The sequence below is a fragment of the Falco rusticolus genome, chromosome 7 (genome assembly GCF_015220075.1).
Source record: "Falco rusticolus isolate bFalRus1 chromosome 7, bFalRus1.pri, whole genome shotgun sequence".
Taxonomy (NCBI): Eukaryota; Metazoa; Chordata; class Aves; order Falconiformes; family Falconidae; genus Falco; species Falco rusticolus.
In genome coordinates, this window is record NC_051193.1 from 70344226 (window position 1) to 70365252 (window position 21027).

Genomic DNA, 21027 nt, shown 5'->3' on the forward strand with positions numbered 1-21027 from the left:
GCAGCTGTGTTGGCTGGGCTTCTGTCTGATGATGTCCAGTGGTTTCCTTTCAAGACTGCCCTAATCCTACCAGCATCTGGCCGTTGCGATCATGTTCTCAGCAGTCAGATGAAGGACACATGCCAGAGTGTAGTAACTTGGTGGACTTCTAGGAAGTATCTCTGGCTGAGCAGGAAAAAAGACTGTTGCTCTGAGCTCCTACCTGGTCATCTGCAACTCATTTAGAAAATTGCTTGTTCCTTCCAGGTACTAATGCCTGCGGAGTGAACAATGGAGGCTGCACTCACCTCTGCTTCGCCAGGGCTTCTGACTTCATCTGCGCATGTCCAGATGAACCAGATGGGCGGCCCTGTTCTACTGGTGAGTTCACTGAGTGTCACTTGGGTAGTAGCTTCCGTAGGTGAGCCACTGCCACTACTTATACTGTGGCAGTGGCAACCCAAGCATCTGAAGCCGCCCAGTGTATAAAAACTTAGTCGTATACTGGTAGTAAGGGGGTTGTGAGCAATGGAGCTGCCTTCTGTCCTTTCTGCTGACAGACTGGGTTTGAGATGGGAAAGCTGCTCCTGTAGGCCACTCCAGAAACTCTCCGTAGCTTACCAGACTTGTTTCTCTGTCCCACAAAGTTGAGGTCCTGCTTTTTTTTCTCTGTTGTTCTAGTTCCTGGTGTGGTGCCCCTTGGTCCTGAACCCACCAGTGTAAGTGAGAGAAGTCAGACACCACCTGGCAGAGTAGGTACCTCAACGACCAAACCTCTCACATCTCTGGAAGCAATGAAAGGAAAGTAAGTGCTCTTGTTCTCTTGGAATTGGGGTGTGAAAGTCACAGCTTGTGCAAGGTGCAACATGCAAGCCCCCTCTGGCTGTCGTCTTCTAGATGTACCTCTCCTTAGCCACAGGAGGCTATTCCAGCTCCAGACTTCATGTTCTTAACGGGGGAAGCCATTCTGGCAAAGAATGCAGAATACTCTTGAGCTGGCAAGAAAGAGGTGCAGAGATCTTTCTGTCTGTTCTATTGAAATGTGTGTCTAGGCTGACTGTGCTGAAGTGATAAAATCCTCCTGAGACAGTGTCATTCATTTGATTGTTTTTTTTTTTTTTTTTTAAACTCCTAATTTTGAGAACTTATGTCTGAGAGGAGGATAGAGGAGTCTGTTGCTTTAATTCACTGGGATATGTCAGACCTGACCCAAACATCTGAGGAAGTGGTTCTGGCCTGGCCACAAAGGGATAGCTTGTTTGGGGCAGAACAGAACCTTTGCAGCTTTCACATTTAAGTTATAACGCAGGTAGTTAAGAGACGTTTTTTCTGCTAATTTCCTACAGCCTGCTATTCCTACTGCCCAGCAAAAGAGTATGTTCTATAATATATGGCTGGGTTATTTACAAGGCAAAACTTCCACTTTTGTTGAGTACGATATATTGGACAGAAAGATCTTTGTGCTGACTCTAGAATGTTCTGATTTTTAATTCAGCACTGATGCTGAGTGTATTCTGATAGATAAATGTACACACCTATATACCTGAGAGGTAACTCTAGAATGCCTTGGATATAAAGATGTTGCAGACCTATAACTGATATATATACACGCACATGCACCTATATGCACGTGTATATGGTCCTTTCTCCTCTGGATAGAGGATACTGAAGAAGAGAAGGGAAGGCTCCCATTATTGAACTGGAAACAGAAGGAATATTGGTGCTAGCCTGTCCCATCCTGTCTTTTGATAGTGTTGATACTACTTTTACTAACTAACTGTCTTTCTGTCATTCAGCTGCTCTGACAAAGATGCTAGACGAGGCTTGTGTACCCATGCCAATGAGGCAGTGTTGGCAACCATGGGTGAGTTCCTTTTTTTTAACCCTTCTCCACCAGGGTTGTTCCTCCATATATGCCCAGGGCATTCCAGTCCATAGTGTTTGAAACTCAAACTTCTGAAACTCAGACTTGAATTACTCAAGTGCCCTCTGAGCAGAGCAAGGTGTGTCTAAGCATGAACAACAGTCATACACATTCATTAGCCTCTACAGGGACTTTTCCAAATGGCACTTTGGTCTGAAGAATAGTTCTGTTTTCTTTCGTCCCACACCTCATCCACTAGGCTCTTCCCATTAATGATACTCTTTTTCACCATCCTCTTTGTGTTTAGTTGAGGAATGGTTGACTAGGGTAATTCTTTCCCACTGCAGGGTTAACCTGTCAGCAAGGGGGTTTAACTCGTCTTTATCCAACCCTGTTACGAAGATCTTGATGCTCCTTGGTTTGCTGGGGCCTGGGTGGGAGGGAGGGTTATCAGATGTCTGGTTTCATATGAAGCCAAACCAAACACTCTGCTAAACCTCGGTGTGCTGACATGTTACTTTACAGACTTGCGTATGGTGTAAAACCACTGTCTTAGGTGTTACACTGAGGTCAGCATTATCTAGTGGAAGTTAAGGCAAGTGCATAAACTACCCTTGCTGTTCACTTTCAGGAGAAGGACTGCATGTCAGCTACATTATTGGAGGTCTTCTCAGCATCTTGTTTATTTTGCTACTCATTGCTGCTTTAATTGTATATAGGTAAGTGATCGTTTTCCCCCCATCTCCTGACCAATAGTAAAATCTAGGGTTGGAGAAGAAGGCTCCTGAAAGCACTTCATCCTTACTGTCATTTATAATCCCTTTGTTCTCCATTGGAAGCAGTGCTGGATGACTTTATTTGCAAGGCTTGAGTCCTGTGCCTTTGAAGTGTTGGGCATGCAAATCTATTATTGGAAACCTTACTGGCTAAATTTTCTGCAGAGAGCTTGGGAGTTATGGGCAGGAATGTGAGAAAATTCCTCTCTTAGTACATGTGTGAGCTCATGTGCTTTTTGCCAGGGAGCTTCACCAGTTACTGCCAGTATCGCTTTAGTGGTTACGTGGCAGCGCCTTGCTGTGCTGGTAGCTAGTGAATGTGCTGACAGCTGACAAGCCAGGTGAGGCCAGCATTCTCTCTCTGAAGGGGCAGTGAAGATGGCTGGAGCTTTCCACTTGCTGAGCACTCAGGAACTTTTGAGTCCTGGCAGGAGGGCCCTGTGTCTTTTCTGACAGCTCTCTCCTTTTAGGCATAATAAGTCCAAGTTCACGGACCCTGGCTTGGGGAACCTAACCTACAGTAATCCCTCCTATCGGACATCTACCCAGGAGGTGAAGATTGAAGCGATTCCCAAACCGACCATGTACAACCAGTTGTGCTATAAGAAAGAGGTAAGAGCTGCTGCTAAGGATATAGGAGCCCAGCTCAAGCTGCTGTTGGGTGTTGCAGGCCTTAGTACAGGGGAAATGTTGCAACTTGTCAGCATTTACTTCTAGGACATAGGAGGATGGCTTCAGTGACTTGCTCGGGCTCCTGTGGAGATCAGCCAGCAGCACTTCTTCCCCAGTGAGCTGTTGCGAATTAGACCTGTTGCTAGCTTCCTGCTTCTTCCCCGCTCCCACAGTGTCTTGTATTTCATTCGTACTGGCTGCTGGCCCTCGAAGTACGGGAGTCAAAGGCAATTGTCTTCCCTGGAGACAGTCCTGGTTAGGGACTGCTGAACCAAGGTTGCTTTGGACAGTCACTGGGGGAACCAGGCAGCCAGAAGTGGTTTGGTAATGAGAAGGTGGCTCCTGGCTGTGCACTGCCTGGAAGGGGTGGGATAGGGAGAGAAGTGGAACCCTTTTTAAACGGAGCATTTTAAAGGCCCTGCAGAGGTCCACCCTGTGGCACACAGGGTGGAGAGTGTCTAATATGATATCTTGCAGCGCTTAGTTTCTCCTCTGTTTTCTCCTCAGAAGCTTTCTTATCACTCAGATAGCTTCTCATCTTCCCTCTTCTGATTTCCGTCCACATCCTCACGTCAGGTATCACTGCTCTATGTGTTTGATCCTGCCTCCCTCACTCAAGCTCTGTTGTGTGGCTCAAGCACTGTCCCATACTAATTGCTCTTCCTTGGTTTTCCCCCCTGCTTTTATGTCTGTAAACCAGCTCTACGGTCTGTCAAGAAGGTATAGGTAACTTTCTGTGGCAGATCCTTTGGTTTTGGCTTTGGCTACTCATACTTGGTATGTGAGATTTGAAAAAGGTCATTTCTGTAGGAGTGTGCATGATAATCTGTTAGATTGCTTAGCAGGGATCACAGCAAGACTTTTAGGCAGAGGAGATTTTTTCCTGACTTTGTTTTTCAAAGGTACTATCCAACAGATTTCCCAAACTTTCCTGCCATTTTAGCCTTACCTACTAAGAATAAACCAGGATTATTTATCTGGGAGTCTAAATCCTTTCCACTTTTCTCTTAATTCTCCTGCTCCTAGATATACCCAGATACATATTTCCCCGCCCCCTCCACTTTCTCTTCAGGGACGGATCAGGTGTTCAAATGCTCCTTGTTTGTCTCAGCCAAGTTAGACAGATTTCACTGCTGTAATCTCAGTGTGGTCCCTTTAGCCTCTGATCATTTCCATTGTTTCCCTATAATCTCCTTCCCCTGTATCACTGTGAGATTCGGACTTAACGGTGGTATTCCAGCTGAGAGGCAAATCTGGAATGACTCAGTTAGAAAGATATTACAGACCTAGAATAGATGCCCTGTCTACTCTTACCATGAAGTCCTTTGGCTGTTCCTGCTTCCCATTCTGTGCGTTTTTTTCTCTTCCTTTTTAGGCTCAGTGTTGTTCTTAGTCCCTGCTGTCAGGGAATATATATAGTTGAATTAGAAGAGCCCAGCTCATCCTCATTCCCCTTCTATGATTTGAAGGCTCCTGGAGTTTGGAATGAGAGCTCATGCAGGGAGGATTCCTCTGAGGGTGGTGAAGAACTGAAGGGAAACTTGGAATGGGTTCTGCTGCTGTAAAAGTCAAAGCCAGTGGCCGTTTACATGGAGGTCCAGCCTTTTGTCTGCTTCGCTGTCTGTGTTCCAGCTCTGCTTTGCTCTTTGCCATATTTTTCCATAGATGTATTGTTTTTTTCATTCATCTGTCTGTTCCCTAGACTGGTCCTGACCACAGCTACACCAAGGAGAAGATCAAGATTGTGGAGGGGATATGCCTTTTATCCAGTGATGATTCCGAGTGGGATGATCTTAAGCAGATTCGGAGCTCCCGAGGTGGGATCCTCCGGGACCACGTCTGCATGAAGACAGACACGGTCTCTATCCAGGCTAGTTCTGGTTCACTGGATGACACCGAAACTGAGCAGCTGCTACAGGAAGAACAGTCTGAATGCAGCAGTGTTAACACAGCAGCAGCCACTCCGGAACGGCGTGGCTCACTCCCAGACACAGGCTGGAAACACCAACGCAAGCCCTCCATGGAGAGCGAGGTCTAAAGTACACGTGACTTTGGAAATGCTCGTACCCTCCCTAGCCTCTGCTCTGCACAAAAAAAGACAGGACTCTGCCTGCTAGGCAAGGAAGGGCCCAGAGACCAGCCTCTCTTGCGAGGGGCCCAGAGACTGCGACTGCCTTTCAGCAGGGAGCTTGGGCAGCTGTGCTGTTGTGGTTGGAGAGGGAGGATGGGTGGGTTGGAACCCAGAGACCCTTTTGGCTCATTTTCACTGTCTGTGGTTTATTTATATGTTCCCTTTTCCTGGAAGCTGCCACGTTAACTTTTGCAGTGACTCCTCTGGCCTGAATCTGGTTCAGGTTCTGTGTTCCCTGGCAAGTCTTGTGCCGTCCAGCTCATCGTCAGTGCCCATGAAGAGAGCAGAGCTGCCTCATTGCTAGCTCCTGGTCACAGAAGTTCCCCATGTCATTCCAGCACTAGCAGCACTCTTTGAGGCTTTGTGTTGAGGGGTCTCAGACTTGAGAGAGGTCTCGGAATGGATGGACTATGCTTTTTGGGGCTCAAGGGGACATTGACATAGCATCAGGTCACCTTCTGAGGGCATAAAGAGGGTAACCACAGTTGCCATGACTCGCTTCATGAAAGCATCACTGCTTACTTTCCCATCAGCTAGTAAAAACTTCAAGGAATGCTCAGATCGGAGCATTGTGTCTGTTGCTGGCAGTGGACACTGCTCCTGTTCTCCCCTTTCCTGTTAAAACATGTTTCTACTCTGGAAAAACAAGAGTTAGGAAATGGCCCCTTCAGAACTGCTCCCTGTGGGTAATGGAGTCAGAGTGCTGAACTTGAGGAAAGAGGAGATTGGTATTGTTCTCCACTCTGCAGAGCTAATGGGAGAAAATGGACCTCAGCAAGACCTAAATTCTGCTCTTGCCTTTGCATAATTGATATATAAAAAAAGAAGAAAATTTGCTGAGTCCCCACTAGTCCCAATTCTGTAAGGTCCCAATTCTCATGGCCTTTAGGACCTTTGATTACCGTAATGAGGGAAAAGAGAGAATTCCTAGGTCGAGTCTTTCCCAGGGGAATGCTCAATGCTGCTGGTTAGGAACTGCTTTATTACTAGGCTGAGCCCATTTGACCTAGAATAAGTGACAATAATCACGGAGCTGTAAGGGCCATTTTAAATTGCTGTTTATCAGATAGAATTGCACTTTAAGCTCTTCTGTTACCACTAAATAGCTCTCCTTGCAAACCCATTTGTCCCATCAGCCACACAAGCTTCAGTTGTTCTCTGGCTTCCAAGGCCTTTACCTTCTAGGGGGTGTAACCCTACCCTTGCAGTTACACCCCAGCAGGATCCAGAGCTGGGGCCTGCATGCTCCCAAGGACCATTGCCACCTTTTCATATTCTCTTGACTTCTCTTGTCATCCGTTCAGAGGGGAAAAAAAGTTAAATACCTCTTGATTTTTCTTCAAAAATGAAATTTATATTAACCCCTCAAGTCATATGGATACTATCACAGTAAAACATTAAGTGTCAAATCAGATACTTGGAAGCAGAACTTTCCGCTGAAGAATTTCTCATGGCAGACTCTGTAACCTCTTTATCTCCTGGTAAGAGGTCAAGTACATTCCCACCTGTGGTGTAAAGAGAGCAAAGCTTATGCTACGGGTATGGCTTAGAGGCGTGGGGAGGGTGTGCCTCCCATGCGATACTTTTCCAGTTGGTAAGAAGACAAAGAAAAAAAAAAAGGAAAATCCATTCTACTCTGCTTTAACTGTGTTCATAGACTGACAGTCCTACTACTCCTGGAAAACATGACAGTTGCCAGCAGGTTGGCTGCACTTTCACAGCAGAGGTAGCTTTGCGGAAAGGGGAAGGTTGCAGCTTTGACCTGGCTGGGTGGCTTGAAACTCTGCACCATTGGGCTGACTGGTGTATGTTCCTGTGGAAAACGAACTGGACCTAAGGCTTGGAAATTTCCCTCTGCTAATGTGGGACTCTTCCCTACTCCCAGAGGGATTTTTTTAAAAAAAAAAATTAGATTTTTATTTAATTATTTATTTGATTGACTCCAGCCTGGGAAGCATTGTTCTTGTTGGGCAGAGAGGCACTTTTGGATTGAGGTGTGGACTCAACTGGGAACTGAGAAAGGAGTGTGTTTTCACTGACATGGATTTTGCCTGTCTAAGCCACCTCATGCAGGGACAGCACCAGCGGGCTCGAGCGTAGGCAGAAGAATCAATTTGAACAGAAACCACATGTTGGGGCCAGGGCATCAGTGCGGGGAGTGAGTGGGTGGATGGGGAGGAAGGCTTCAACTTCTAGGAGAACAGGGTTTGTTTGTATTTTGTTTGGTTTTGTTTATTTTTTCCCCAATAGCTTATGTGAGTGTGCACCAAAATCCTGAGGTGGGACAGGGGTGAAGGGAAAAACAACTGCCCAGACCTGTCGCTTGAGGTTCAGTCAGCCTGTCAAAATAATTGCTGTCCCAGTCACAAGTGCAGAATGGAAAGGAAAACCCAGTCAGTCTTTTCAACAACACATGGTGCTTGTGATCTCCACCTTAATAAATATTCTCTGCTGCTTCTTAGGAGGGACCCTGCACACTCCAGCCTAACCACCATTCAAAACCTTCTTCAAATGATTACAGTGAAAAGGAGCAACACTATGTCCCACAGCCTCTCCTCTACCAGGGAGGTGGGCCGAAATTAGTTTCTTTTTCCTAGACAGCCCCAATGAGATGCTGCCTAGGGAGTGCATCATGGTTCCCCATTCTGGGGAAGAGAAGACCCTCGTTGCACTTAGGATGTTAAGAATGTAGAAAGGCTACTGGAGGATGATCTCTTGAGCACTGATTTACTATGTAAAAGTAAACCTCTCTCCTGTCTGTCCCGAGCTAACGTCAGTGATTTCCGTGTGTTCCTGTGTAATGGTTTTAACGTTACTTACTGGAGACATTGGACTTTCTGGAGTTATTTAACCACTGTGTTCAGTATTTTAGGGGTTGATGATAATTTAATATAAATTTAGCTTTTCTTAACCATTCTGCCTGGCTTTTGGTTGTGACTCATGCATGCTATTTGAACTCTTCTTTGAAAGAGAGGCTCCCAGCCATCTTCGCACAGAACGTCAACTTTGCTTCATTTGAGAGGGACAAGAAGGTGGGAGCAGATCTGGGTTCTTTCAATAATCTGATCCTAAGACACGCCTCTGCCGCTACAGCTTTGAATCAAGGACCAAATATCCACACTCATGCACTTTTGCAGATTCCTGTACACACATAATCCCCCACCTTGCTTTTTTGCCTTTTTGTTACCCTTTTAATAGTGCAACAGCTGAAGTTCCTCTTTTTGGAAAGTATTGGGACTGTACTGGTCTCAAGCCTCTGCCCAATGGAAAACAAAGCTCTGAAGAGCTGTTTTTTCTGTAAGGGGTTTTGTTCAATGTTCTGTTGCATTTTATTAAAACCGAGGGTTTAAATAACACAAAAAGCTGAATAATGAATGAAACATTTGGTGATAACCGACACTACAGTACTGGTGTTGATCATACACCCTGTTCTACCCTTCCCTACTGAAAGGAGTACCTAAAACACCGAAGCTGGAATAAAGCTAACTTCACAGTTGAAGCACAGTGCAAAAGTGATTCCACTGAGTTCAGGCCAAAACATAATCACCTCAGGGTTTTTTTTTTAAAAAGGATGCTTACACAGTGTGGTGGGGAGAGATGGCACCGTAGGATTGATTACAGACGTGTCGGTGGCGCTCTGCTGCCCCTGGTCTTGTGCTCCCATTACCCCTAGGAATTTTCCCTTTGCTTGCTTCGGCTGAAATGAAGAAACAAAGGAAGTAAAACACGCCGTACATCAAACCATACACAGTTACTGTTGCAAACTCACTTAATCCTATTAAAGATACTAAAGAGAAAGCCCATTCCCCTGTAACGGGATCTTCCCCAAAGCTGAACGCAGCCCCCTCGGAGCCGGGCCCAGCACAGCTGCCTCGGGCCTCACGCAGCGCCTCAGCCCCGCGCTGCCGGCACCAGGCGCTGCTCCGGGCGCAGCGAGCCCTACAGCCGTCCTTACCGAAGCCGCGGCGGCCGTCTCCCTCGACTCGGCCCGGCCCGTGGCTGCGGCACGGCGACCCGGTGCGGCTGCCTCAGGGGAACAGGGGATAGAGGAGCGCGCAGAGCACGCGTCGTCGCTGCCGGATTCAAACGGACCAATGAAGTGCGCGTTTGCGGGCGTGGGTGGGGCCGGCGCCGACCAATGCGCACTGAGGACACTGGGAGGTGCGGGCGGTGTTAGTGATTTCAAACCCCGCTGAGGAGCGGCTGGACGCTCACCGCACCCGACCCGCGGGGGCTTAGGTAAGAGTCGCCGACGTTGTCCCTTCCGTGGTGGGGGCCTGGCCAGCTTCCCCTGCCCGCTGTGGCTCTCCGGCCTGCTGCGGGGGGGGGTGGGTTGGGCCTCCCCCCCGCCGCTGGGCCTGAGCCTGAGCCTGAGCCTCCCCCGTCTCACCTGGGGACTGGGCGGCGGCACGGTGCCGAGCGGTGCTGACAGCCCTTCACCGGAGCGACCGGTGGTCGTGGGCTTCGCCCGGAGCCGCTGCTGTGCCTGCGGGGGCCGCGACCGCCACCGGTGGGAGGCCGCGGCCTGTACCACGCCACGCTGTAGAAGCTTAAGGGGCGCCGATCGTTTAGGCCGCCCGCGGAGCGGGGGGGGCCGGGGCCTGCAGGGAGCTGCGGCCTGGGCTGCGCCGCCTCGGTCGCCTCCTTCGTGTCATCACTGTGGGCCCAGGCGCGTTTGGGAGCTGCTGGGGCCTTGCCTGGGAGGCGGCCGGCAGGGTGGGCCTCATGGCCGGCGTGGGAGCCGAGCCCATCCCCTTCCTAATCCTCCTGGGGGGACATACGGGCCTGGGGTTCTCTGTCCCCCCGAGCCAGCGTTTCGGGAGGCTGTGTGTAGGATTGGTTTCCCCTCTAAAATGATCTGAGGAAAATATTCCCTGAGGTGGGTATAATCTTAAAGCAAAAGGTATGAGCTCATCTCCATTTTTATAGCTCTGTTGTTGGGTGCAGGTGTTAGTCTTGCATCTCCAGGGTTCTGCACTAGGGATTCAGCATTCCTGTTGAAATTTCTTTACTGTATGTGAAGAGAGTCTGGACAGGAATGTGGGTCCCATGTCGTCGTGGTGTCCCTCATTCCCTCCCCTTTTCATTTGATTCTGTTCTTGAGTCAGTCTTGTGATTCTTCCTAAGACAGTAGCTTTCAGGTCAGCATGTAGGGTGTTTTTCCTCTGAGCTTGGACTATCGGTCAGTGAGAGACCCAAAGCTCTGTGTAGCAGAGACTGAGAAATTAAACTTCTGTGCAGCTTAAGCTGACCTGCACTATGTTCTAAAAACAAACTAAAAAAAAAAATAAAATAATTACAACATCATTTGCTACAGTTTTCTAACTGATTTGTGTTTGTTGTGTACCATCTATCTAAATTATCCTGTATTTTTCCTTTTTTTGCCCCTATATTTTGTGTTTAGTGTTGCATCTTGCAGTACTTCTGCTAAACTACAGTGCTGTTAAGGTTGCCCTCTGCAAATGAGCAGGGGATGCGTAGTTGTTGGGATGTTGGACTACCAGCTGTGGGAGACGTTCCTTATCAGTTGTGTATCAGAGAAAGTATTGCTGTAGACTTTCAGTGAACAAATCTATTAATTTGAAACCGTGAAGATGCGTATTTACAAATGCTGAGAGTTTCAAATATTGAAGTATTCTAACTTGTAAAAATCTTTTAATAACACTTTGTGATAGGGTCAAGTCAGAAAGAAGAATGAATAGGTAGAAATTACTCTTGCAATCTTGACTTTTTGGTGTCCAGTATCAGATCAGTTGGTTGTGCAAAAATTAGAATTAGGTTTGACTTCCTTGCCTTAGGCTTGGCCTTTCTTCCAACTTTGTGGGTTTGGTAGCTTTCCCTCATCTAAAACTTACAGATGCACCTTCTTTTTTTCCTTCTCCTGCCTTCAAGAGTTGCAATAGGGTTAAACTTTTTAAGCAACAATCAAGCCAGTTATAGAGCAGAATCAACAAAAAACGGCTTCAAGTACAGTGGTTTATAAACAAATTGTAGATAATTCTTGAAAATAAAAAAGTTGAGAATGTTGCAGGGAGCTGCTATGGAATAAATTATTTATGTGACACCTGCACAAAAATAAATGAAACCTGGAAATGGAGAGTTAGTCAGACTGCTTAAATCTGTACTGATTGTGAGACCTTGTTTGATACTCGTAATGTAAAGAAGTGAATGCATGGTGATGAGATGTGATTGCTGATTCTCTGTATGTGTGTGACTTGTGTTTTGTTTGACTTGACTTCCATGCTGGCTCTTGTCCTTTCCCAGGTATGGGCCAGTTATGTACTCTGGGCCTGTGCTCTGAAAACCTGCTCTGCCATGGTGGGCTGGTAATATCACACTGATGTCTGTTAAACAGTAAGGTCACATTCCATTTAATAGCTCAGAAAACCTGACTTCCAGTGTCACCTTAAATGTTGTTTCTCTTGTGCATTGCTGTGTGTGTTAGGTGAGAAATTTACAGCTGAAATTCACCTGGCCCTGTTGTAAGCTCTTTCGGTCAGTGGTTTTTCTTTTTCTTGCTACCATGATTGTGTCACCCAGAAACTGTAACACCTCTGGTTTGCCCCTTTTATAGATCACTTCCTTACATCTTGAACAGTATGTACAATTAGAAGTGCTCTGAATGTTTTGTTGAGTAGAGATGACTGACTGTCAATTTAAGTATCTGATTTGGAAGATTTTGTTGTGTAGGAGTATGACTCGGAAGGACCCTTGAGAGGTGTAAATACTTGTAAACCTTTTAATTAAATGTTTTCAAAATCGTGGTCAGTGATCATCTGGTACTTTCCTCCCCTCACCCCCTCCTTCCTATCTATCCTGTGTTCCATGGTACCAGCCGCAAGTCCTTTTCTGGCTTTTAAAAGAATGTATAAACTTGTATTGCTAATTTGTTTGTAACTATTAATGTAAATGTTGTGAAGCATCTGCCAGAGTAGGATGGCATTAAAGCCATTTGCATCAGTAAGAGAACGGTTGTTTTTTTTGCTGTGAGACAACGTAGTCCAGGACTGATATCAGTAGGTGTTACTGATGCTTTGTTGTAGTGTTCCAGCGGTTCACCTTGTAGGGGCGGAGTTCTGAAGCGTGACACGGGGAAGCCTTGTACCCTTGTGTTAAATTAACTTGCCTCACACCGGCAGCGTTGCTGTGGCTTGTTTGAACAAGGAGTCTCTTGACCTGACAGGGTGCGTTGTTGAGGGGGTCTCTGACAGCTGGGTTGCCGTGATGTCGGTGTCAAAAGCGTTGTGCATGCCTGTGCCTCCCTGTCAGAAGGGGTGTGAGATGGGGAACAAGTAACTTGGAGGGTTGTTCAGTGGGGAGTGTGGCTGGTGCTGCAGTGCCTGGAAAAGGTTTCTTTCTTCAGCTAGCTAAAAAGATGGCTGGAGAAACAGAGCCTTGCATCATACGGCTTGGTGCTCTTTCGGGAGGAAACTAGTGACACCCAGTTTGCCACCATACCGGCGTCTTCAACTGCCATTGTCACTGTAGAAGAAGCCTCCCAAAACGTCAGGCGGTGGGCAGAGGGACGGGCGATGAATCAGCGTCCCGGCACTGGCGCCTGGCAGTTAAGCACCGCTGCGGCCGTGGCCTGGCGCACCCCCACCTCCCGGGCGGCTCCCGCGGCCCTCGCCCCGCCGGCCGGGCGCTGCTGGCGGCCCGGGGTGACGGTGTCCTCCGGGCTGGCCGCAGCCGGCCCTGCCCCAGCGGTACCGGGCTGCCGGCCGCGGGAGAGCACCGGGGCCGAGCCGCTGGCCGGCCGCCGCGCTCCGGTGGCCCTGCCCGGTGGCCCTGCGGGGGGCCGGCAGCCCGGCGCTTGCCCTGCCCGCCTTTGTCTGGCCCCGGCGCGGCCGCCCCCCGCCCAGGTGCGGCCGCGGCGCCCCGAGCCCCGCCCGCCGGCGGGAGGGGCTGTGCCCGGACCGGCCCGCCCCGCCGCTCGCGCCCGCCGCTCCCCGCCCGCCGCCGCGCCGGCCCGGAGCTCTCGGGGTGAGTGGCCGGCGGAGCGGGGCCCGGGTCCGGGCCCGGGCCCGGGGGGGCGGCGGGCGGGAACAATGCCGGGCGGGCGGCGCCGGGCTCCGGGCCGCGGCCTGCTGCCGGGCCCAGCTCTGCGGGCGGGGGCGGCGGTGGGCAGGAGCGGAGGGTGCCCTTCTGGAAGGGGCGGGGGCCGAGGGCCGTGCTGCCTGCTGGCGGGGTCCCTGCCGGGGGGGAGGAGAGGGGGGCGGCTGGTCGTGCCTGGGGTGTGATGTCTGTGCCCGAGCTTGCCTTTACCAGCCGTTCAGGCTGTCTTTTTAAAGAACAGCACACGAGGCTTTCCGTGCCCAAGCTTTGTAAACACCTTGAGGGATGGGGGAGCCTGCAGCTAATAAGCACAGCCCCACCGACATAGAACCATAGCATCACTGGGGTTGGCAAAGCCCTTTGAGATCATCGAGCCCAACCATTACCCCAGCAGTGACCAGCCCACCCCAACCCGTGTCCCCAAGCACCACAGCTGTCTCTTTCCAGCCACCCACCTTTAGAATTATGTCAGTGCACACAAACTTGCCTGCGGGTTGCCCTTTTCCCTCTTGCCCCTCTCTGCTCTGTAGGACTGGCATAGCTCCAGGCTTACCCATGCAGTAAGAAGTTGCTTTTGCTCTTGGCTGTAGCAGAAGGTCAGTTTATTCTGTGTTCTCTGACTTTTAGGTGCATGGAAAAGAATGACCTCAGTTATATTCAGAGACCGTGTATTAAAACATATTTTTCCAGAAAAATGAAGTATTTATCTCCTGTATTGATAACTTCCCATTTGTGCTATTAAGATGTCACTGACTTTAGTTAGGACGTGTGAGCTGGAGCAGGCATGAGAGAATGCAATGCTGCCTGCTCTTGAATGCCATTTCATTGCTGCTGAAGCAGTAGCTTCTCTCAGCTGCCATCTACTCTGCAACCTGCAAGCCAATTCCTTTTTAGCATGTGTTTCTCCAATTTCTTTTCATTATTCTGAGGTCTTGCTTTCTTTTTTCAAGAGTCGTGTACTCTGCAACTTCTAATTAATGTTTAATTGAAAATGCCAGCCTTTAAAATCCTAATAAATTTTTATTGCCTAAGCAGCAAATTATCTTCTGTGGATTGTTTTTTTTTTTACCCTCTCTAATGTTCTTTTTGCCTGTCATCAAAAGATAATGCAGCCTGAAGCTGGAAAGCACGTTTACAGTCTGAAAGTTCTTCTGACTCTTTGCTGCTTTTGCAGGTATCTGTAGTTCAGGATTATTATCTGGACTTCAATTTTCCTTTTAATTATGTGGAACTTAACTAAAGCAATTGCGTTACCTAGCTGACTGGCTATAGCTCTTAAGTTTGTGTGCTCTTCAAAATACCCAGTGTGTCTAGGTGTGGTTTAAAATACAAATTTAACTATCTTATGGTTAATTTAATTTTTCGACCTTTTTTGTGATCTACTTTACGTTGTATCTAATGAGAAGATTTAGCTGGCAAATACCAAAACCAGGCTGGGCTAAACTTCTAAAACAGTGAAAATTTATCTTTTCAGAGCCACAGAGAAAATATGACCCAAAACTGCCATTAAACAAATTAAAATTCTTTCTGCTAGGAAAACTGTGGGCTGCCCTGACAGAGAACTGTCTACTGAGAAGTCTAGTATAATCTGAAACATGACATACAGCTATACGCTCTCCAAGTACGTGCCCTACTATATAGGAACATTTCAAACAGAATTTTCTGTTTAAAAGGTCTGTCTTGCTTTCTCAGAACTTACTCTTTAAAGTTTTTGGGAAGCTTTTGAAATACCAAAATGCTTGGTGCTGTTCTTGTGCCATGGTGATCTTCCATGGGTGGAAGTGAGTAGGCAGAAGTGGGCAATCAGCATCAACAAATCCTGTTTTTGTTTAGCATAAAATGGCTTCCTAGTTTGCCATTGCACATTTTCTGTAGTGAAGAGTCTGAAAGCTGAAACTTAATAATAAAATACAGTGATAGATGATAAATGTATGCTTCAAAATAAAACGCTTCCATCTCAAGATGTCACAATGAAAGGATTTTATTTAGCAGTACCCCATACTACAAAGCTATAAGGTTGATGCTGTTCAGCCCTCAAAAATTGTAGCAGAGAAAGTGTTTATTTAGAAGCTGAGTAGGAGCTCTTCAGAGCAGTGCGTGGTTAATCCAAACTTTCATGTATTGACACTTCCCCATAATCTTTTCATGTGTTGATAAATTTGTTTCCTGAACTTACTTCTATTCAGTGGGGAATTCTCACTTTTACACTTGAAATTCTTGCATTTGTGGTGCCTTGTAAATATTTTTGTGCTTTTGAATGGTCTTCCTTTGAAAGACACCCTATTCTTTCCTTGATGGTATTTTTGTCACTGCTCCATAATATAAGAACTTGTCTTGCCCAGAACTGTCAGGGAGGATTTGTTATTTGTCTCCATTGCAGATCCGTCCGCTGACCTGCTTTTGGAAATGTTGTATTGACCAGGTTAATAATAAATCTCTTGCACAAAACTTACTTCGGTCGTTCACTCACTTCAGAGGTCTTGTTTTCTGGATGCCGCCAAAATGAATAGTGTTACTGGAAGACTGAAATCTGTTTGTTCTGAGTTGTGGTAGCAAGAAAGCTATGTAGGTCAAACACTTCATTGCTGCAACTTTACTAGTAATAACATAATTTAACTGCATTATTGTATAATGATGCTACTTGCTATTTGGATGTTGAGAAGTCATGGCTAGAGGTTTACGTGTCTTTGCAGATATTTATTTTCTTTAAAAAAAAAAAGTGTTTTGTAAAATACAGGATAGTCTATTAACACACAGAACCCAGTGACTTAATTGAAGGGAGAAACAACAGTCTTTTATTCTAGTAAGATGTAGACAGTACAAGATCTTGGCATTAGGACAGGCGTGAGCAGTGATGAAGCTGGAAAGATGGGATGTTTAAGAAGGAGCTCTCTCTCTGTGACAGAGGAATACTTTCTGATAACTTGCAAATCCCTTTAGAACAGTTTATTGGGGGAGGGGAGAACATAATTTTATCACTATTTTTAGGTGCCAGATTCAGCACAGAAGGCAACTTAACCCATTTTATAATTGAAGTAACTATTGTAGATGCTAAAGACTAAAAATAGTAGGGGAAATGACTTAAACCGAGTGGGGGGAAAAATGAGCGAGAAAATTCACAGTTTTATGGTCATCTGTCTCCTATCCCTGTGTCTGTCCCGTTACATGTGTTCCCCCCCCCAAGCTGAATACATCGTGATGTTGGGAAGGGAAATCCTAGATCCTGTTCTTCTAGATTCTTTATGGTACCATTAGAGTGTACAAGCAAGAGGCTGCATTTTGTAGCAATGAACTGTTGTATATGTGCAAGGGTAAAAATACTTGTACATCAGTGTCAGCCTTGCAATGGACAGGCCTTTATAAGAGTTGCTTGTGACTTTAGGGCTTGAGCTGGTTTTAGGATTGTAGTGAGGTAGTCGCTGTCCTACAGTAAGATTTTCCTTGGAAGAGCAGGTTTCTGGAGAGAAATAAATGTTTCTTTTTATTGTTGAAGTAGAAAGTTTGTGCTGCTGACAGATTTCTAACTCTTTCTTCTGGTGTTTCTGCTGCTGGCAGGTGCACTAGTGCTTTGTTTATTTTTCTGTTCTCTTTGTGAATAACTGTTGTCTTTACATTGGTTCCTTGTGCTTTCTTAAACAAAATGATATAGACAGGTAAGAACTTGCATTACCTCCAAGTTCCTGAGCAAGATTCGGAACTACCTATTTCCTATTAAGTTCATGCTGCTTATTCTTGGCAAAGGCATGCATGAGTTTGGGAAGAGACCACTGTACCTATTTATCTCATCGGCATCCGCACTGGGGAAGTGTCCCGTTATTTCTACAATGGGATGTTGAGGGTATTCCAAACACAAACACAGCTTGTACTGGTAGAGCTGCATCTTTCCTGATGGTGCTTGGCTACAGAACTGACCTGAATGACAGAAGAAAGTCTGCTATAACTGCATTCACGCTAGGGCGTTCCTGCAGCCTTTGCTGGGTGAGCTGTTGGAGAACTTTTTAATGTGAATGTAGTTTCATTTTTGCCTTTGGAGAGAAATCATCAAAATCATAGGGCTAGATACAGTTTTACTCCCCACCTCCATGTTTGCCGTGAGCATCTTGCTTTTGCATGTGGGGTGGCTTGTTTTGTTTGTTTGTTTGGGTGTGTGCTGCTTGTTTGTTTTTGTTTTTTAAATAGGTAAAATGCATTGAAATTGAATCAGGAGACTGATTTGCATTTAATTTTGAACCCTCTCCTTCAGTAGGCTGAAAGAGGGGATGAGAGAACAAATGAGAGGTTTGGGCAGTGAAAAAGAATGCTGTGGAGAGAAGTGTTTAAAGAGATGAAGGCAAGATTCATAACAAAAAGCTGGTGGGGCTTTGATGCAAAAAGGTGTAGTAACTTACTTGCCTTATTGACCTCTTAAAATTGTTTGGTTTGGGTATGGGATTTTAAAGCTTGAGTTTTATTTTCATTGTAGCTTTTAGATCACAGTACCTTTTTTCTTATCAGTTCCTGACATGGAGGAATGGTATGACCAGAGCTTTTTTTCCAGCTTTTTTAAGTTGTACATTTAAAAAGATAATGTCCCAGAATTAAACGGTTCAGTAGCGTGAGCTTTAGGTAGCCTCGCTTCTGTGTACTTTTAATTTCTTACATAACGAGTTGAGCGATCCCTTCATTCTCCTTGGCTTATAGTTCTGCGGGTTAATTAAGTCTTTGTCATTGGCTCTCGCAACAATTTTTTTTTGCCTTTTTTTTTTTTTTTTTTGCTTAAAAAGCAAACTTCTCAGTACTGCTGTGCAACTGTGCTGATGTCAAGAAAAAAATACCCACATCACTGTTTGAGAAATGAGAAGGACAAACCATAATAATGCCTGGATGCACTTGTTTCTATGCATAGTCAACTTCTGTCCTAACATTGACTTTTGTTTTATTGCCATTGGGCAAATTAGTAGGTTTATGCAATTCTAGTAAGAGCAATATTAACATCCGTATGAATTTATAAATACTTAAGCTAAGCTTAGCGTAGTTTGGTGTGGGGGGGGTGTTCGTGGCTGGTGGGGGTCTGAGGGCTTTTTACTTGTTTGTTTTTATTTGTATTGTTTATTTATTTGTATTATTTGGGGGGGATGTGTGTTATTTTTGGGGGTATCTTCTGACTAATCCAGGAAGGAAGAAAAACACTTGTTATTGTGGACCGCAGCTAGCCTAATACTGCTATCGAGTTAGCTGTATGTTAGTCTTGTGTGGCTGACAGGTGGCTTTGGAGAGCCTGCTTATATTAACTTCCCTCAGTGAAATTATGCTCCTGATTCTAGAGGTTTATTTTCTGCAGGGAACCTCTGTCCAGTAGGTGAAATACTTTGTAGGTTTTAAAGTACGTAGCTTTGCTGGCATGGGCTGAATTTGCATGAGGAATATTCTGCTGATGTTGTGCGTTGATATGCTTTTAGTGATATATTGTTGTATATGCTGGCCAGTTTTTAGAATTTTGATCATCTTTGTGCATTTGAGCTGGTGTGCTGGAATGTGTTACTCCTTCTCTGGTTTGATTTTGTTTGTGTAAATGATGTTGGGAACCCTCATCACTGCTTCTGCTATTTTCATTTTGCTGATCTCCCTGCATTAGGTGTGTTCTCTCATTATTCTCTGAGCAGTCGGGTTAGTTGTGCAATATGTCTGATATGGACGTTGAGCCTGAGGTCCCATCTCTTGTACCCTAATGCTCAGTATTGCTATTTTAATAAAAAGGGAACGGCAGGAGGAGGAAAATGCTTGGGAACTTGAATGAGTAAGGATTTCAGCTGGTCGTGTGGTACGACATTGATCTCTTGTTGACAGTTGCTGACACTGGGTACATTAGAATTAGGGCATAAAGTGGCCAGCTTGCAAAAATGGGTTTTGTTCCTCTCATGGTAGTGTTCATTTCAGTAGTGCCGTTTGTAAAGTTTTTTAAATGGCTGTCCTTACACCAGCATCCAATTATTTTTGACACTGATTCATGGCACCTGTTGCTCAAAGCATGTGTCAGTAAGTCAGTTTTCTAGTGTTGGTGGGTACTCCCTTTGTTTTAGCGCCTTAATCATAGTATGTTCTTCCTCAAGCTTAGATGAGATTATATTCTGCATGCCATCCAGGTTTAATAAAACTTTCACAGATTGAGACTTCTAGTATCTGAAATACGACAAATTGCACTGCTCTCTAATTTTTAATGGCTTCTGATAGCTTTCCAGGGCTAACAAAATAGTGGTCTAGTCTTAATAGTGCATATCTAAATGTAATTTTGAGTTTGGGTTGCACACCAGCAGTAAGGTTTGGTACAGAATTGTCCTTGTAGAGGTTTTTTTAAGTAGCAATATGTTGCAGGTTGCACCTGACATGTATTTTCCTGTGTTCTAACTTGTCCTTATCTCCACAGGAATTACTGTAATTAGAGAAAACCTGAATTACAATGGGGGACGACAGTGAATGGATGAAACTGCCCATTGATCAGAAATGTGAACACAAGGTACTCGTGTCTTTGGGTTTGGCTTGCTGTGTATCTGCTGTGGTGATTCTGTGGTGGTACTCTAAGTACGCCATAGGTAATCTGGACAGCTGCACAGTGTGTGTGTAACAGATCTGAAACTGCATCAGCTTTAGCCAATTTAGGGGCTGAATAATGTTTATTAAGCAGAAATTAGTAGTGTGACAATTTGCATGGCGTAAGCTTGTATGCTCAAAGATCAGTGCATTCATTCATGTGGAGAAATTACGCATTTGTAGCTGAAATGATTGTTGGGCTCCCACCTACTCATCAGTGGTGTAGTTAGAGCTTACGAAGAGCAGTGGGGAAGACTGGCATCTTTATCGAAAATTTTTGGCAGGAGCAGAACAAGTATTTAGTCCTGTTGCATGTTATTCCATATAGTCATTGAAGAGAAATCTTGCAGATGCCAGCTTAATGAGCACACTTTCAACTATGATTGAAGAACTTTGAGATTGGTAAGTTAAGATTGTACTAACATAACATTTAAATGTCTGATATCTGCTTCCAGCTGTGGAAAGCTAGATTAAATGGTTATGAAGAAGCCCTTAAGCTCTTCCAGAAGATAGATGATGAAAAGAGTCCTGAATGGTCCAAGTATCTTGGATTGATCAAGAAATTTGTGACAGACTCCAATGCAGTGGCTCAGTTGAAAGGACTGGAAGCAGCGCTTGCTTATGTTGAAAATGCTCACATAGCTGGAAAGTAAGTAAGCCTGTTCTTGCCTATTAGTAGGCTGTTAAAATAGTTTAATGTGTCTCTGAGGCTGCAGATAAATTGTACAGCGGGCACTAACAGTTCTGATCTTTACTGTTGAGGAGCAGAAATTGCTTTCCTAATCTAGAGCAATTGCTAAGTGGTAGGCTTTTCTCCGTGTGCACGTTAGCTTGTAAGGAATTGCTTACAATAGTTAAAAAAAAAAAAACCAAACCAAAACTGTTTAAGGCAGTAGTAAAAATTTCTGAAATGGTAGAGAATCAGCAATTTGGTGGTATAGGTGCTGTGAACTGGAATCCCTGTTATTGTTTGACTAAAACAA

General features: G+C 45.7%; 2 protein-coding genes and 1 long non-coding RNA gene across 7 annotated transcripts in view; 2 read left to right on the forward strand and 1 right to left on the reverse strand.

Moving 5' to 3' along the window:
- LRP4 (LDL receptor related protein 4) overlaps nucleotides 1-8337 on the forward strand; it is an 83401-nt gene extending 75064 nt beyond the window's left edge. For 2 of the 3 annotated variants that reach the window (XM_037395249.1, XM_037395250.1), the window contains exons 33-38: nucleotides 247-360; nucleotides 661-784; nucleotides 1776-1843; nucleotides 2475-2562; nucleotides 3090-3231; nucleotides 4994-8337. In XM_037395249.1, coding sequence (XP_037251146.1) covers nucleotides 247-360; nucleotides 661-784; nucleotides 1776-1843; nucleotides 2475-2562; nucleotides 3090-3231; nucleotides 4994-5329 — 872 coding nt within the window. In that variant the 3' untranslated portion in view covers nucleotides 5330-8337. Of the gene's footprint in view, nucleotides 1-246; nucleotides 361-660; nucleotides 785-1775; nucleotides 1844-2474; nucleotides 2563-3089; nucleotides 3232-3798; nucleotides 3868-4993 lie in introns of all 3 variants that reach the window. The other variant, XM_037395251.1, reaches the window with a different exon arrangement.
- On the reverse strand, nucleotides 6846-9489 carry LOC119151394. The gene is made up of 3 exons (XR_005105402.1): nucleotides 9378-9489; nucleotides 9002-9119; nucleotides 6846-6927 (listed from the first exon to the last, which is right to left on the reverse strand). It is a non-coding gene; the product is annotated as an uncharacterized LOC119151394 (long non-coding RNA).
- An 87-nt stretch (nucleotides 9490-9576) lies between these two features.
- The window catches only part of CKAP5 (cytoskeleton associated protein 5), a 54249-nt gene continuing 42798 nt past the window's right edge, over nucleotides 9577-21027 (forward strand). For 2 of the 3 annotated variants that reach the window (XM_037396070.1, XM_037396073.1), the window contains exons 1-3: nucleotides 9577-9661; nucleotides 19881-19970; nucleotides 20500-20693. In XM_037396070.1, coding sequence (XP_037251967.1) covers nucleotides 19914-19970; nucleotides 20500-20693 — 251 coding nt within the window. In that variant the 5' untranslated portion in view covers nucleotides 9577-9661; nucleotides 19881-19913. Of the gene's footprint in view, nucleotides 9662-13386; nucleotides 13406-19880; nucleotides 19971-20499; nucleotides 20694-21027 lie in introns of those variants that run through there. The other variant, XM_037396072.1, reaches the window with a different exon arrangement.